The 17,434-nt window shown below is 43.2% G+C and overlaps 2 protein-coding genes across 3 annotated transcripts; one reads left to right on the top strand and one right to left on the bottom strand.

The window, feature by feature from the left end:
- Nucleotides 1-1,835: 1,835 nt before the first annotated feature.
- amn (amnion associated transmembrane protein) lies at nucleotides 1,836-3,376 on the top strand. Its single transcript, XM_072443263.1, has one exon. It carries the CDS (start codon nucleotides 1,862-1,864, stop codon nucleotides 3,275-3,277), a length of 1,416 nt encoding a protein of 471 aa, XP_072299364.1. The 5' UTR covers nucleotides 1,836-1,861; the 3' UTR covers nucleotides 3,278-3,376.
- A 499-nt stretch (nucleotides 3,377-3,875) lies between these two features.
- Nucleotides 3,876-16,930, bottom strand: LOC140358422 (tripartite motif-containing protein 16-like). 2 transcript variants are annotated; one of them, XM_072443262.1, is made up of 6 exons: nucleotides 16,509-16,930; nucleotides 16,328-16,411; nucleotides 5,947-6,180; nucleotides 4,936-5,107; nucleotides 4,577-4,651; nucleotides 3,876-4,501 (listed from the first exon to the last, which is right to left on the bottom strand). In XM_072443262.1, the coding sequence occupies exons 1-6, from the start codon at nucleotides 16,884-16,886 to the stop codon at nucleotides 3,960-3,962; spliced, it is 1,485 nt and encodes a 494-aa protein (XP_072299363.1). In that variant the 5' UTR covers nucleotides 16,887-16,930; the 3' UTR covers nucleotides 3,876-3,959. The 2 variants fall into 2 exon arrangements, with proteins under 2 accessions (XP_072299363.1, XP_072299362.1); XM_072443261.1 differs by having other exon boundaries at nucleotides 3,877-4,501; nucleotides 16,328-16,423.
- Between the last annotated feature and the right edge of the window lie 504 nt (nucleotides 16,931-17,434).

Genomic DNA, 17,434 nt, shown 5'->3' with positions numbered 1-17,434 from the left:
GGAACACGCCTGGACGAATGAGGGATTACACCGACACAGTATCCAGTGTACATAACCTGACAAAGTCAGATTCAAGTCATTTGAATTTAGAAGCTCTGGAACAGTTTCATCTTTAACCACTAGATGGCAGCACAACTCCCCTTCAGTAGTAGTTATATATAGAATTAAAACTCCAAATTTGTATATACAATAGGTATTACCACTATTTTTAGTTAAAAAAAAAAAAAGTCTTTACTACTTTATTTCAAACACTGAGGTCAAGACTTGCAACAGAGTGCAATCTGTAAAATATCCCAAAAGGCAATTTTATGGTTGCAATAGCGCCCACATTGAGCATTAATTGTTAGATAATCTTAATGGTTTGATCACTTTTTGTGGCTTTCAAAAATGATTCTTAAAGCCTGTCCCTGTGTTTCTCTGCTGGCTTCTTGTGGGGCTCAAAATGCGTATATTTGGAACCTGTGGGTGTTTTTTGTAGGCTGTGTGGGTTATTTGTTGTTTATGAAATCTGTTGATTCAAATCTTATATTATTTTTGATGCACATAGCCTATTAAGTTGCAAAAGTGAAAACGGGGATGTTATGGCTTTAAAGGAGATAAAGATATTCTGTTCAGAGAGGAACTCTCAGCCATTAGTCAACTGGACTCTGACAACATAATACGATTTATTGATTTTTTCAGTGATAGAAATATGCACAGAAGACATACATTTTCACTACAGATAATGGCAGCGCAGCTCAGGTGCACTTCATGGTTGTAGGTGTCATGGTATCATGCATGTAGACATTAAGCCTGATAATGATTTGAGTGAAAATCATCGACTTTCGCGTGGCCATGCCAGTGCTGCCTCAATTTTACTTATATAAAACTAAACTAAAAAGTATGCAACCAAATTCTACTCATTACTACTATTAAAATTGTAATACACATTTATTCACACTCATCCATTTTTTCATACAAAGGTTGATCACTATCTTTTTTTTAACTAATTACAATTACATGCAAAATACATTATCAATTACAAGTACAAATCTACACACAAAAGTCAAATCTACTCATTTATATTAACTTGTGTTACTTTCCACTCCTGAAATAGTACTAACCAACCTCTCCTTAATCCTAACCATGACCCGTTTGAGAAATAAGCTACGGTAAATGTGTCAAAAGATAATCAAATGTAAATATGTAGCTGGGGAACAAAGGGGCCTCCATCATCTAAAGCTGGGGGTCCAAATATTTATCACAGACACATTTTTAAACAAATATGAAGCAGAGACAATGAAGTGAATCATTCCAAATCTTGCATTTTATTCTAGTTTTGATGAGCCTCTACGTCTTTATAAGGTTTTGGACATTAACATATTAATTTTAGGTCTGTATCACATCAAAATTGTTGTTATTTGAATATGAGAGCAGAATATTTCCAATTTTACCGTCAAATGTACTGCTTTTGGTTGTTTGGGCATATTTAGCAGGAAGCATAAATTGGACATTTGTCCCCCGGGCCATAGTTTGGACACCTCTGGTCTAAGGTATATGTTCCATGTTGTACTAATGTGTTCTCCTTGGCATTTAACTCCATTTGAGGGTTGACTTTTTACCACTTGGTCACTTTTTATAGAACAGCACTTTGGTCGACTTAGTAAGTAACGTAAAATCATCAAGAGTGGGTCCTCATCTGCCATGGGCTAAAGCCATTTGACTTTAAAGTCGTTTGTTTAATATTTGACAGATCACCTGCTTGAACAGCTGCTTTCACTCATCACCACCTTCTCTGGTCAGACGAGCGCTCGTGTCTGTCACAAGATTAAAACACAAAGTCCATTTTATGCAGCTTGTCACATTGTCAGGAACCTCGACGATGCTGAAAACCCCAGACATGCTTGTGCTCCTCTGTCTCATTTGTGCAGCAGATGCCCTGTACAAGCAATGGATCCCTGACACCAACTTTGAGAACCGCACCAACTGGGATGGCGGCGTGGTCCCGTGTGGTAATTCTGTGGTTCACTTTGCAGCTGAGAGGAAAGTCTCTGTTTTCGTGGAGACCGCTCATTCTGTGAAAGAACTGAGACTGCCTAGTTATGGCGAATTCATTTTCAATCCCGGTGCAGGGTTTTTTGTCTCCAACGGAAACGAGCCTGGCTGTGAATCTACTACAGTCAAGTTCAAAAACCATGATTCTTCCAAGTGGTTCGACCCGACCTTGTGGCAATCAGCCGCGACCCAAGACGACCTCCTGAATAAGAACTTCATATTCTCAGTGCACGAGGAGAGCGTCCCGTGTGGATATGACAACGTAGTCTTCAAATCCAGCTCCTCGTTCAAAGTGGACACCAGCTCTGCTCTACCTCAAATACCTGTCAGGTCTGTTTCCATTTTGGGGAAGATGTTTCAAGATGACATGGAGTTCGCCAAGTATCTCATGAGCCAAACTGGACAACTGCAGTTCCACGGCTCGTCGCGGCTCGTCATTGTGGATGCATCTTGTGAGGACGCCACCGGCTGTGATTGTGGCAACTCTGCAAATCACCAACGCATTTGTGATGCAGTGACTTGTTCTCCCACGTCTTGTGAAAAGCCCTTGTTACCCGCGGGGCATTGTTGTGATGTCTGTGGGGCCATTGTTACCATTCAATATGCTCCAAGCTTTCAATTAGAGACGTACAGGCAAAGAGTTCAACATCTTTTCCTTGTGCTTCCTCAGTACAAATCAGTTCAAGTGGGCATGTCCAAAGTCTTCAAGTCAACGAGGCTTTTGAAATTTATCCCATTTGGTACAAAAGCAGAGATCCAGGTGGTAGTTGTGGATGAAGACAAAGGATTCCAAGCAGAGGCATTGGCCAGAGAAATGGTTAAAGATGCCAATTCTCATGGTGCTAATTTGGGAATAGTTGAAGCTGGATTCCAAACTTCCTCAGGGAACAATGGCAATTCTGGAAATGCTGGTATGATAGTTGGAGTTATATTTGGCGTTCTGATTATGTTTGCACTTGTTACCGCTTTAGTGGTTTTGGTCAACAAAAGGGTTCTCCGGATCCCTTCACTAGCACAGATGCCATCTATGAGCTGGTTAGGAAGAGGCAGTGATGTGGATGGAGCGCTTGGCGGGCCTTTGGATGAGGGTTTTGATAATCCCATGTTCGACAAGCCCACAGTCCTGCCTGATGTTCCCAGTTTGTACGCTCCAGAAATTAATATGTCGATCTCAATGGGGCAGTCTCAAGTGCACTTTGTAAATCCAGCTTATGACGAGAAAGAGACAGACTTCACTGCTTAAATGTTCAGCTCAAATTTGATGAAAATATATGTATGATCATCCAAATACATTCACACAATGTAAATTCAATAAAGCAATGGAAATCCAAATGTTTTTATTTTTTCTTGTCTAAACTAATAGGCCATCACATCACAATATCCACTAGATGGTGGTAAATTCACCAGTTTTAGCACTATGGACCAGAGGAGAATCTTCTGAAACATAATTCTATTTTTAGTTAGTGTTTAAAATCCTGCATGCTTTAAGTTCACATCCACTTTCCTGTTATAAGTCCAGTCTAAAAGATGCTCCAGAGGCCCCTCATGTATCCCCCTGAGACACTGCATTCAGCCTTCACAGCATCACTGGAACTCAGTGCTCCAAACAACCAGTGAGAGAAGATACATCATTTCAGTCTTTTCAGTCTATTACCACCTGTCAGGGGGACTGCTGATGGAAACTAGACTTTTAGCTAAACCGGGTACTTTTCCATCATTGTCATGTTCATAAATGTACACTTTTCCCACAGAAATAAAATAAAAGAAACTGTTTAAAACAATTCATTTGTTTGTAGTACAACCTAAAATCATTTTAGGAAGATATCATTTTTCAGTTATTAAAAAATACCAAATAAATGACATAATCCCACATTAGTCAAATGTATTCACTAGATTCTGAAAACACACCTTTATCATTATTAACTTTAATTATTTTTTTGTGGACAAAGCTTCACTTTGTTGTCTTTTTTTGATAGCCACACCACGACATATAAAGGCTCTAAAATAACTGCATCATAGCTGTGTAAGAACTCAAAACCATCGTTTACTTTATAAAACGACACAGAGCCTTTTTCAAAATCTATGTATAAACCGACTGTAGTCATATCTGTGACCTCAAGGGGCGTCTCAACACCTGCGTGCCACACAGAAAAGCATTTACTGTGTCTCCCTATGCACCAGGAATATTCACTCTGACTTATGCAGCTGGTCATTTGCTCCCCTTTACGCTCAATGCTTTTGTGTGTGACTCCAACGTGAGCCCCTTCTCCCCTCAGATCCGCTTCAATGTAGTGTCTACCGAGATACAGACTGTCCGAGGTCAAGGCCTGTCTCCAGCAATCAAAGCGACTGGCGTTGTCTGCATAACTGTGCTGCCATGGACTGGTGTTGGTCAGCTTCTTGTGGTCCTCTGTCACGCGCAAGTAGTTATGGACGGTGTCTGGGTCGAAAGTCAGGCTTTTATGGTCTATAATGAAAATAAAAGAGAGGTGTCAATATGAGTGTTCAAAGTGCACAGAGAAGGAAGTGCATTCATATTTACATCTCAGGAAGTCTTCTCTTGTCACTGGCAGTGGAAGAGGTGAAGGCTTGGTATCTCTGGGCTTCAATTTATACCCTATATATCAACAATATATCAGTAAGAAGACAGGTGTATTCTTTGTTACAAGAGATATGGATTGGACTGTCCGTGGACCGGCGGCTTCCTGGCTTCACATCAAAGTATTTCATCCCTGAAGTATAAAGCTTCATACACACACAAGCAGAGCGACTTTTGTTCACAGGCAAACAAACAAACAAAAGAGTTTTTCTGGGTGCAGACTGTGTGTCTGGCTAAGCTTCTATGCATGCTATGTTAATGTTTGGCCTGGTTTCACTGGCAGAATCAGTAGGTTTACCCACCACTTTGGAACACCAGGTCCATGCTCTCCCTGTAACTTGAGAGAAGCAGCTCACATAGTTGTTGGGTGGTGTCTGTTACGGTTTGCATGTATGAGGAGAGATGCTCCGTGCTGTTGATATGGACGGCGGGCAAAGACACATCTGGTGACATTTCCTTCCACTCAGAGTACTTCTACAACCAAAGTAACCACATGTTATGGTCAACACATACTGGCTAGTATTATGGCATGCAACAATGGATTTCCAGAAACCAAAACAGTTTTCTGTGAAACTTTTGAAATCTATATTTACTACACATAGAACTATCCAGGTTATTAAATCCCTGAATCACGCGTTGATGCTGTTCTTTGCCATTGGATGACGTGTGTGTATTACGTCTAATTTTACAGTTCAGTCCACTTCACAGACAAATGGCTATTTTTAATTTAGCAAAGGTTGAATACAAACTAGGTGGGCAATATATCAAGTTGAATATTTTGAATGTTGTTATAAAGATATGCAAGATTTGAAGAAATATAGTTTTTTTCAGAGTATACGGTGATATATCTGCACTTTTGTGACTCATTTTACAGACATTTCACATTAGTCTGATGGTTAAACCGAAACTAACACATTTGAATATATGTTTTTGTTGTTGTTTTTTTTTACATTCGGCAAATGGTCGAAGCCAAAAATCAAACCCACAACACCAAAGAATTATGGACATTTTCATTTTTGTCAATACCACAAACATCATAAGACACTGCTTATTCTCATATACCGTATTTTCCGGACTATAAGTCGCACCTTTTTTCATATTTTGGCCGGGGTGCGACTTATATTTATACTTATACTCCGGAGCGACTTATATGTGATATTATTTGTTATTTTCACACTTGCGACTTATAGTCTGGAAAATACGGTACTAATTTATGGTCTTGCTGAATTGTTGCTCGTGGTCCAAGTTTATCAGTTAGACTTGCCTCTGTTGTGTTTGTTTTGTGTTAAATAATATGTCGTTGTTTTTCATACCTGTAGAAAGTCAATGTTGGACTTGGCCCTGAGCAGCTTGTCTGTGTGAGCCTGGACCTGGCTGAACTCCTCTCTCCTCTTCTCCAGATGAGCCTGAATATTCTCAGACTGTCGGAGGGCCTGGCTCTGCTCTCTGTCCAACACCTCCATGGCAGTCTTTTTGGCCTCGTCCACAGTGCTCTGCAGCCTGCAAAACTGCTGCTCCACCGTCGCACTGACATCTTGCACCAATGTCTGAAAAAGGTGGACAATTCTAATGAGGCAGAACAGAGTAAGAAAGTTACATCAAAACAATTTTACTCAAGTTGAAGTACAAAGAAGTGGTCCAAGAAGTTTCTCCAATAAGAGCGATTGTAAGAGCAACTATGTGGACTCAACATCTTATTTATAGTTTATAAAAGACAAAAATAGTACTGTGGGAAGAACAACCAAAACATGAACTCAAGTAAGAATGCTGTCATAATCTTGTATAATATATTACACAAGTAGGAGTTATTAAGTAGGAGACACATGTGCAATTACTGTCGTGATCACATGCAATGGTATTTATTTATTTATTTTATCTTTATTATTTTTCCCCTCCATCCCTTGTTGGGAAATGGGAGGTTTTGTCTATAGGAGTTTTTGTTTATAAGATCTTCTAATGAGAGTGTTTTTCAAACTTCCTATAAGTGATCTGTTCTTTTCCTCTGTATCTACCTCTGTATCTACCTGCGTTGCAACAATGACATTTCCCCATGTGTGGACAATAAAGGATTATCTTATCTTATCTTAAATTTGTGTCAGATGTAAAGGCAGAAAATGGGTCATGTCATTCTAATGTTGTTTTAGGCCATGACATGTCACGGAATTAATATCTTTGTTGTTCTCCTGTGTGCAGATGGGATAAGAATATGGGGTCCTGATTATACTGAATATCTACTGTCCGGCGCCTCTTAATCATCAATTAATGCGTCACGACCGGATTCGGTGTGGAAATGGTCTTTGATTAAACCTCTGAAGAGATGGCTGGAACCGTCACAGACGTGATAGTCTGGTCTATCTCTTTTTGAGCTGATTTGGGTTGTGATTATGTTATGTTTGTTACCACCTATAAAAGGTGTACTTTGTAAATTGTAAAGTTAGGTAGGGACAGAACGACCTTGTCTTAGGGAGAGAAAGGGTGTTTATCCACTGTGCACGTGAATAAACTTGCACCTTTTGAGAGAGACCGAGAGACTCTGTTTCTGCTTCAAGTTATTGCCTGGTTACTCTTTACTTGATCATTGTTTACAGGAAACTGCCGTAACAATTTGGCGTCTTACGAACGACGGATCCTTCGACGGCGGTCCATCTTTTCGGGGTTCGTGTGAAGCAGGGCTGGCCACCTGGAACACCACATTCCAGCCTCCATTCTCCACGGTTTGAGACGGGAGGCCTGCGTCACCGGCCCGGAGGAGAGGAGCGCCGACGTTCGGATTCGAAAACAACCACCGCGGTGAGTCTCTCTCAACTAGGTCTAATCATAGGGTATTAATCTGTTTTTGTAATTTTTTTTTTTTTTGTACTTTGTTTTACTCTCGGATCTGTTTTGAATATTTCTAGTGATATTTTGCAAAAGTTACATTTACTGGTGTCTGTAGGAGGACATTGTTTGTTTTTATAACACACTCGAGATAACCATAATCAGTCGGCAGAAGGCCACTGCAGAGAAGAGCCCACTTATTTCACTAGCTAAAGCAATTTAAAAATTGTCTTGTAGTCTAGTTTTGCCTGGGGTAAAAATAGTCTTAGCGAGTGGTGGACCATAGACTAAAGAAGAGTGGAAGGTACGATTTAGCATAACACAGACGTGTGATTTTGACTTAACGTACGGTTACAAAATGGGGAAAAATCAATCGAAGTGTGAAAAAATTCCTGAGACACCTGTAATGTTGATAATGTCAAACAAGTATGGGGCGGAGTGTTTAGAATGCCTGCCGATTTGGACTGAAAAATATGGGTTCCCAGTGGGAGGGTCTTTAAGCATGAGTCAAATTGCAAAACTTAAAACAAACTTAGAGGAAGCACAAGAGAAGCTGTTAAAATCTAAAAAAAGTATCAAGTGAGTCGGTTAAGTGGGTGCGGAAACACGAGAAGTGGGTAAAAGTGTGGGAGACGGAAGCTGAGTCACGTGAGCGAAAGAGACTATGTAAACAATTGACTGTGAAGGTTGAATGTGAGGAAGAAGGAGAGAGTCGAAAACCGCCGCAATATTCACATACTGCTGCCAACCCTTATCGCATAGCAGACACCAGCACACACACGGCTGGTGCGCGCCCACGCACACACGCACTCACACCGCCACAACTGGGAGAACGGATCACTTCGTCTATGCCTTCTCTTTATCCAGATTTGACCGGTCTTTCTGCGGCACTGCTCGACACCGACCTGGACGCCTACCCCAGCGGTCGACCCCACCCAAACCCACCACCAGAACTCGAGGAGGACGGAGCCACTGGGGGCATCGAGCCAACGCAAGTAAAATACAAAAAAACCCAAACCTGATCAAGTAGAAAAGGACTGGACTAACCTTCTACGGACAGGACAAGATATTGGACCACACATGTCCTTGCCAATGGTGGAGGTGGCAGGCCCGGAGGGACAGATGTTTGTTTATAGACCCTGGAGCCCAGAAGAGGTCCTGGCCAACTCCAAAGCCCTGCCTGACCCAGTGCCCAATGGACTACATTTGCTAGAGAATTCGAAGAATTTTGCCAAGAGCTAAGACCTTCCGGGTTAGAATGTAGAGAAATGTTACTATCTGCTCTGAGGACAAGCGATTTTGCAAAAATTAAATGAGCCATTCCACCTAATGACATGCGGGCCGACAAACCAGTCTATGAACACAATGTGGGATACATTGCGGCTATAAAGGGGCTGAATACGGCCATCACTGAGGCCTTTCCAATCAAATATGACCCTGAAGCCCTCCTGGAGTGTAAACAAAGGCCAGACGAGACCACAGACGACTATTTTCATATATTCTCAGTTCTGTATAAAGAAAAGAGTGACATGGTAGACACACCGGGCTCAGCATATGAAGAAAGCCTTTGTCGGGCCCTCTGCCCTGGCATCCTTCCAGACATTTTTGCCAAAGTGGAAAAGTTGTATATTGGTGGACATGACCAGCCCAAGCTCGATGACCTGCGCAGATATGCACGTCATGTGCAAAAGCTTATCTCAAAGACACACAAAAAAAAGGAAGAGAAACGGGCTACGGAACAACACGAGGCCACACTGACACTTTTTTCCGGTAGACCAGAGGGGCATCACCAATGCGGCCGTGGGCGTGGGCGTGGGAGACGAGAACAACGTAGGGGGGCGTGTTTCACATGTGGACAGTTCGGACACTTTGCCAGAGACTGCACAGCTGCACTACAGCAGCCCGGACCTTATGTTAGCGATCAACTTCCCACAGCAAATCACGCACCGACCCCCCACGTACCCAGACCACAACATTTTCTCCCCACTATGCAGCCTGGATCTTACTATGCTAACGAACAACTGCCCATGGCCAATCATGGACTCAGATCACAACAAGCTCTGCCCACTCAACCATGTTTAGCTCTTCCAGCTCCTGGACATTATGGGGGGTCGGATTGACTGGCGGGGGCGGAAGGGGGCAGGTCCGAGCACGCAGCAGAGATGACTGGCTCAACGACACACGCACCGGAACAACACCAACAACAACACCTGCAAGAGGGTAACATGCACCTGGCACAACTCACACACGCAATCACCTATCTTGAGGCATGTGCAGAGGTACCAGAGGGTACCTATTCTAAAATTAGTCAAGCTAAAGCTAAATTTCCAGAGTACCAATTGAACGTTAACGGGGAAAAAATAGATTTTTTGGTGGATTCAGGGGCTACAAATTCAGTGATTAAATGTTCTGCACTAACGAAAAAACCTCGGCTGGGGGGTTGTTACACATTTTCATTATCAGCTTCTGGTGAGACAACGAAGGAGCATTTCACATCTCCTTTAACATGTTTTGATGTCGGTGGTCACTCGTTCAAACATTCATTTCTCTATTCCCCTTTGTGTCCAGTGAACCTGATAGGACGGGATCTGATGTGTCGATTAGGAATTTGCCTTATCTCCACATCAGACGGCCTGCAGGTCACAAATAACAGAGAATTGGTACATGGTTTAAATTTTCTGGCAGAGCATACAGAGGCTCCTGAATATGACTATTTTTGCAAATTGCTCAATTCAGTTAATTTCATTAGCCTATGAGAAAGTGACACACAATGAGAATGTTGATTTCAAGGATGTGAGAGAATTGCAGTGCTCGTTTTGTTTGCCCACAGATGCAACAGAAATAGAATGTGATTTTGATGCTTGTTGGAATGAATGCTGTGAGGACTTTTTAAAGACTGAACATTTATTCTGGGGTAGAGACTTTTCTGTTGTCTCCGTGTCACTCCCCAATTCACTTAAAAACTTTAGCCTGTCAAACTCAAATCTGTACGTAGCATTATCAAAACCAAAGAATGCTAATTGGGGGGAGGTACAGGATTTTGTCCATCAATGTTTTATGGCGGAGGACTGGGATAGTGTTCCAAACTCTATTGTGACATTTTCACGGTCTTCAGGCGCATGGCGGGTGTGTTTACAGTCGCCTCTGCATTCCTTTCGCTGTGTTTCCACTGATAAGAGATACGCTGCTCCGGGAGCGGATTGTTCTTTATCTCAGGCTGGGGCAGAGGCGATACCGGAACTAAGAGAGGTGGGGGTTGACCTGTGGGCTAAGAGTCCAACCGATGTCGGCCTGATTGGAGGTTGTCAGCCCGTGGTGATCACCCTGAAATCTGACGCTCGCCCCTGTAGACCACAATATCCTCTGCGCCCAGAGGTGGTTGAAGGTATTACTCCGGTGTTTGAAGCCCTGAGGGAGGCGGGAGTAATAGTTCCTTGTAAATCGGGGGGGGGGGTACGGAGCCCCATATTTCCGGTTAAAAAACAAAGCGAACCTGGGGTACCAGAGAAATGGAGGTTTACAAACGATTTGAAAGCAGTGAACGAAGCTGTTCAACCTGTCGTGGCTGTGGTGCCAAACCCATACACTATCTTATCTCAGATTCCTCCAGAGGCAAAATATTTCACAGTTGTGGATCTAGCTAATGCTTTTTTCTCTGTCCCCGTTCACCAGGATTCGCAGTTTTGGTTTGCTTTCGAGTTTCAGAATCGACTCTGGACTCTGACAAGGCTGTGTCAGGGGTTCGTGCATTCTCCAACATGGTACAATGCAGCGCTGCGAGATTCATTGGCTCCCTTGCGACTGGCACCAGATAGCTGCCTGCTACAATATGTGGATGACATATTGTTGTGCTTGCAAACCGAGGACCAATGTAAACAAGATACGGTGACCTTACTCAAACATTTGCATGCAGAAGGCCACAAGGCCAATCTCTCAAAATTGCAATATGTTAAAGAGGAAGTAATATTTCTGGGTCATGTGATATCTAAAAATGTTAAAAGCATTACTACGAAGCGCGTTTCAGCCATTCAGAATATTCCGAAACCAATAACTAAGAAACAATTGATGTCATTTCTAGGAATGTGTTCATATTGTCGACAGTTCATTCCAAATTATTCTGTAATGGAGTCTCCTTTAGGTGCACTAATCCATGGAAAAGGCCTTAGGACTAATGACAAACTGACATGGACAGAGGAAGCAGACAAAGCTTTCTGTGAGTTGAAAATGGCTTTACAGAAGCCTCCAACTCTGGGGTTACCTGACCCAACAAGACCTTTCACACAGACTGTTGACAAACGCAACGGCTGCATGACTTCTGTCCTCTTACAGGCACACGGGGGCTCCCTGCGACCTGTGGCTTTTTTCTCTGCTAAGCTGGACCCCGTTGCAGCCGGCATGCCACGATGTCTACGCGCGGTGGCGGCTGCTGAAAAAGCAGTCTTGGCCTCGCGTGATCTGGTGGGCTATGCTGAGCTAACACTGCTTGTGCCACATGCTGTCTCTCTGATCCTGCTGGAACAGAAAACTTCGCATCTTTCTGCTTCCCGATGGCTCAGGTACAACACTGTTTTGCTTGAATTACCTAACGTCACAGTAAAACGATGCACACAGCTTAACCCTGTCACCCTCTTGCCCACCCCTGAAGAGGGCGAAGCTCACTGTTGCATTTCTACAATCGAACAGGTGTGCACCCCGAGACCGGATCTGAAAGAGGAGCCACTTGTTAACTCTGACTTGGTTTTTTATGTAGATGGATCAGCATCTCGAGACACCAACACGGGACAGAACCGTGTTGGCTTTGCAGTATGCTCTGAGTGGGATGTGGCGGCCTCAGGCCCACTGCCCTCTCATTTCTCTGCACAGACTGCAGAATTGGTGGCTCTGACAGTCGCATGCACATTGGCGAAGGGTCAGTCCGTCACAATTTTCACAGACTCTCGCTATGCGTTTGGTGTATGCCACGACTGGGCGGGGTTGTGGCGACACAGGAACTTTTTGAAATCGGATGGTAAGCCTATTCTGAACTGCACGCAAGTTGGGGAACTCCTGACGGCGATCTTGCTCCCATCTGATATTGCTATATGCAAATGTCAAGCTCATACTAACAGAACTGACCCAATTTCACAGGGAAACAGCAGAGCGGACAAGGCAGCCAATGCCGCATCTTATCTCTGCAGACAAGAGCAAAATGAATGTTTTGTGTCTAATAACACTTCTCTTCCAGAGTCCTTATCAGCCATGCAGGAATTCTCCACATCAGAGGAAATCGCTGTGTGGAAGAAGGCGGGGGCTGAGAAGTGTGATGGCATTTGGGTTGGGCCTAACAAAAAAACCTGTTTACCTAAAAAAAATTTCAGGCAGATGGCGCTGATCTCACATGGACGGGACCATGCGTCAAAAGGGGGGATGGTGACGGCTGTGGGACTGAATTGGTTCATGAAAGATTTTACCTTTTATGCCCAAAAATGTTGTCAATCTTGTGCTATCTGTTTAAACAATAATCCAGGTAGAGCAAGACAAATTCCACAGGCGGCACACCCACCGCCAGAAAGACCTTTTGGGCATATGCAAATGGATTTCATTGAGCTTAATCCATCAGAAGGCAAGAAATTCTGTTTAGTGTTTGTTGACATCTGGTCACGTTATGTCGAGGCGTTTCCTTGTAAACATGCCTCCAGCAACGCAGTGGTTAAAGCTCTGATTACAGAGATTGTGCCACGCTGGGGCGTTCCTGAAAAAAATTCAAGTGACAATGGCAGCCACTTTGTAGCAAAAGTGATAGAGGAGGTGGGTCAATTTCTGGGCATCGATCTCCGAAAACATACTTCTTATCATCCGGAATCTTGTGGTCTCGCGGAGAGATGTAACGGGACACTCAAAACAAAACTGACCAAAATATGTGAGCAAATTGGACTCTCCTGGGTTAAGGCACTGCCACTGGCGTTGATGTACATGAGAATGCGGGTACAGGCAAGATGTAACATGAGTCCATTTGAAATCCTGTTTGCTCGCCCACCTAACATAGGCCTCGACCCACCTCCGCCACGAGATCTGCCCGATTCCTCCCTGTGTGACGACTCAATGCTAGCTTACTGTAAAGAATTGGATGACCTGTTTTCCTCAATTTCTGCACAGGTGAAAGCTGCTCTCCCAAAGGCAGCAGAAGCTGTCCTCCACAACTTCAAACCAGGTGACTGGATCTTGATCCGAGAGCCGAGGAGGAAAAGGTGGTGTTCCAAAAGGTGGATTGGCCCGGTCCAGGTCCTCCTCGTCACTCACACCGCAGTGAAAGTCGCAGAACGGGGCACCTGGGTTCACGCATCTCACTGCCGAGCCATCTTCAGCACACCTGCGGAGATCAACGGCAACGCGGGTGTCGGTCCACTTGTGGGTCGGACACAAGGGGCAACCACTGAGGACGTCGTGGGACCTTTGAATTGCAACGATCTCAAGTTCGAGAAAGTCGAGGTCCGAGCAGGTCGTAAACCTCGAAAGGCACCAGAGCCCACTGATCGAGTGCTCCGAGCACGGGGCACGTTGCCAAAACCCGGCGCGGTTTAAAGCTCCACGTTCTTCTGCATCGTCTGGTAATATCTACACAAATACTGTCTTCATCGTCTTCATGATTCCTGAGGCTCACCCGGCTCCTCCTGGGGGGAGGAGTCCCCCGGAGCGTCAGAGCTCTAAATGGTATCTGACCGACAGAAAGGTCGAGCTCAACATCAGGTTGCTGAACTATAGAATAATGATTTATGCACTGGGTCTGTCAATAGTTCTGGCGTTGGGAATAATATGGTTTATCAGTCTGCCTAGCTGGATGTGGCCCCACAGAGAAAACAGAGTAGACCGTAACACTCGTACACTGCACTATGACGACGCATCCAAGATCGAGTCTCTCACAGACACTTATAACCATTCCACCGTCTATACACTAAACTATTGGTATTGATATGCTAAATATGTAGCCGACAGTCACAAGCGGAGAGATTGTTATGTATGTACACACATGCCCATGGCAACCAACTCTCCACACGTGCTCCCTCTCCCTGTGCCTAATTTATCCAACATGTTACCTGACACTCTAATTTCAGGAGATAATGTTAAACTTCTGAGTAGGATAGTTTGGTCTGCGTGGAGAGCGGTGATTCCTCTTCTTCCACGCAAGATTAAGTTCCGACCTCAGATTCACATCAGACCTCCTAAAAAAGTAGACGCGGGTGCACTTTACTAAAAGGGAGCTGCTGTACCTACATATCTGCTAATGATGAGGATGGGGGTGCGATCCAACAGGGACTCGCAAACTTGACCAAACTCCGTAATCTCATGGAATCTGAAACTGTCACTGCCACTCACCCTTTTTCTGTGTTACTCTTACTTCCTGGCGTGACATGCTCATAAATTTTGGTATTATTGTAGGGGTAATCTTGATTCTGTTTTCTTGTGTTCTCCCATGTTTGTTCAAAGTGATTGGTAAAATGGTTTCTGCTCAATATGTGTCTGTTCAGGTTCCAGGGCCAGATAGAGATGCGTCTAAGCAAGACACAGGCTACATTAGTGATTCAGATGATGATTCAATCATCAAGGGAATGAGACCTTAAGCCAGTAACGGCATAAACAGTTTTATTAATTTCTTTTAAACTGTTTTTGAAATCACTGATTCAAAGGGAAATTGTAATGACTTAAATTAAGACAAGAGATTGACTGAAATCTTTATTTTGATGAAATTAATCAAGCATTTTTTTTTTCCAGAAGTCAGCATCAGCTTGTCCGTCCTGAGCCCCATTCACAGTGGAATTCCTCCAGGTTTCTACTTTTATCCCAAAGTGGTTTTGTAGTTTTCTCCTACTCAGGTTTTCTACTTTTATCCCAAAGAGGTTTGGTAGTTTTTTTCCTGGCCGGTGGAGGGGGTCTCGGGATGGGGGAGCTGGGGTTAACTTTATTAATAATTTTTATTAATAATTTTATCTATTTATTATTATTATTATTATTTGTATTATGATTTTATTACTCATTTCAAGGGTTCAATTTTATTAATTAGTGTTTTTAATCATTAAATTGGTCATTTTTTATTTTAATTATATTTGTTTTGATAATTTATCTAATTATTGTTATTATTCATTTTTTGTTGTGTTATTAATTATTAATTACTATTTTCTCTGATTGATAATTGATTGATGATATGATATTAAACAGGGGTTTAAGATAATCAAAAGAGTGGTATTGTAATGGCAGAAAATGGGTCATGTCATTCTAATGTTGTTTTAGGCCATGACATGTCACGGAATAAATATCTTTGTTGTTCTCCTGTGTGCAGATGGGATAAGAATATGGGGTCCTGATTATACTGAATATCTACTGTCCGGCGCCTCTTAATCATCAATTAATGCGTCACGACCGGATTCGGTGTGGAAATGGTCTTTGATTAAACCTCTGAAGAGATGGCTGGAACCGTCACAGACGTGATAGTCTGGTCTATCTCTTTTTGAGCTGATTTGGGTTGTGATTATGTTATGTTTGTTACCACCTATAAAAGGTGTACTTTTTAAATTGTAAAGTTAGGTAGGGACAGAACGACCTTGTCTTAGGGAGAGAAAGGGTGTTTATCCACTGTGCACGTGAATAAACTTGCACCTTTTGAGAGAGACCGAGAGACTCTGTTTCTGCTTCAAGTTATTGCCTGTTTACTCTTTACTTGATCATTGTTTACAGGAAACTGCCGTAACACAGACAACTACTTTTCTCAGGAGAAACTATGTTCTCAAAAAAGACAGGTTAAGGGTTTGATTGGAGGTATTTCAATCAATCATCCTTCATTTATAGAGCCCTTTACAACACTCAATTTACTTTATGTTTTCATTTGAAAAGAAAAAAACAAACCTTCACTGCATCATTATTGCCTTGTAACTTTCCAATGGCCTTTTCAACTGCAGAAACACTCTGGCTTATCTCAGCTTGTTTGTTCTGCAGTTCAATCTGTAGGAATTCACCAAGTGTTTACCAAACGACATAAACATTTCAGACCCAAATAAATCGGCTGTAAACATGAACTCGCTGTCACCTCAATCTTTGCCCGCGCCTCCTCCACAGACGCCGTCATGTGATCGCCGTGCGCCTCTGCTTCACAGCTGGAGCAGATGCAGCAGCCGTGGTCCAGACAGACGCGGTCCAAGGGCAGACGGTGGACTTCGCACGTGGGGCAGTCGATGTCGTGCAGCGGCTCTACCAGGCGGTGGTTTTGGAATTTCACATTTTCCAGATGCGGCCTCAGATGGGACTCGCAGTACGACACTAGGCAGGTCAGGCAGGATTTGAGGGCCAGGCTGGGACTATCCATGCAGGAATCACACAGCACGGCTTTGGCAAACTGCCCCTTTTCTGTCGTCCCTTCTTCATTCGGAGTCTGATCCTCTTGGTTATTGTCGTTGTTCGTCGCCATGGTTGAAATAGGAATCTTTTGCTGTGTCTTTCTAAAAGGCAGATTTGAGCTACACTGTTAACAGGGCGGCAGCTCCACACATCTTGAACGCATAAGGGCACAAAAACGCAAACCCCGCCTAAAGTATTTTGTTTCCATCCAGCTTGCTCACTTTTAAACCCTCCCTGTTCTATTCAGCAACACAGAGGAGACACGTTAGAGCCAGCAGATGAGAGCAGGAAATGACAAGTGCAATATGGGAAGGGAGTGAACATCCTCTTGCTTTAGTCCAAAAAGAGGAGATTATGTATTTTGACAGCAAATAAATGTGACACTATGCAATCAACACTCAGGAGTTTCAGAGTGATGATAATCTATTGCCGTCGTTATAGCAACTGAGAGTTCGAAACCAACAATTATGTCTTTTGAATGGGCAAAAGTCATTAAATAAATCACCTATAAAGTTGTTATTGCGATCGTAAAAACATAGAACACAGTATTTGGCATTTTTAATTGATCACAAACAAGTTTTTTATGAGACTTGAAAAAACCTCTATGGTTGGCTTTGA

This window comes from Eucyclogobius newberryi, unplaced genomic scaffold (assembly GCF_026437365.1).
Source record: "Eucyclogobius newberryi isolate DKJ021-1_F unplaced genomic scaffold, fEucNew1.0.hap1 SCAF_13, whole genome shotgun sequence".
Lineage (NCBI taxonomy): Eukaryota > Metazoa > Chordata > Actinopteri > Gobiiformes > Gobiidae > Eucyclogobius > Eucyclogobius newberryi.
The sequence above is the reverse complement of the archived record's forward strand: the minus strand, read 5'-3'. Positions and strand labels throughout refer to the sequence as shown.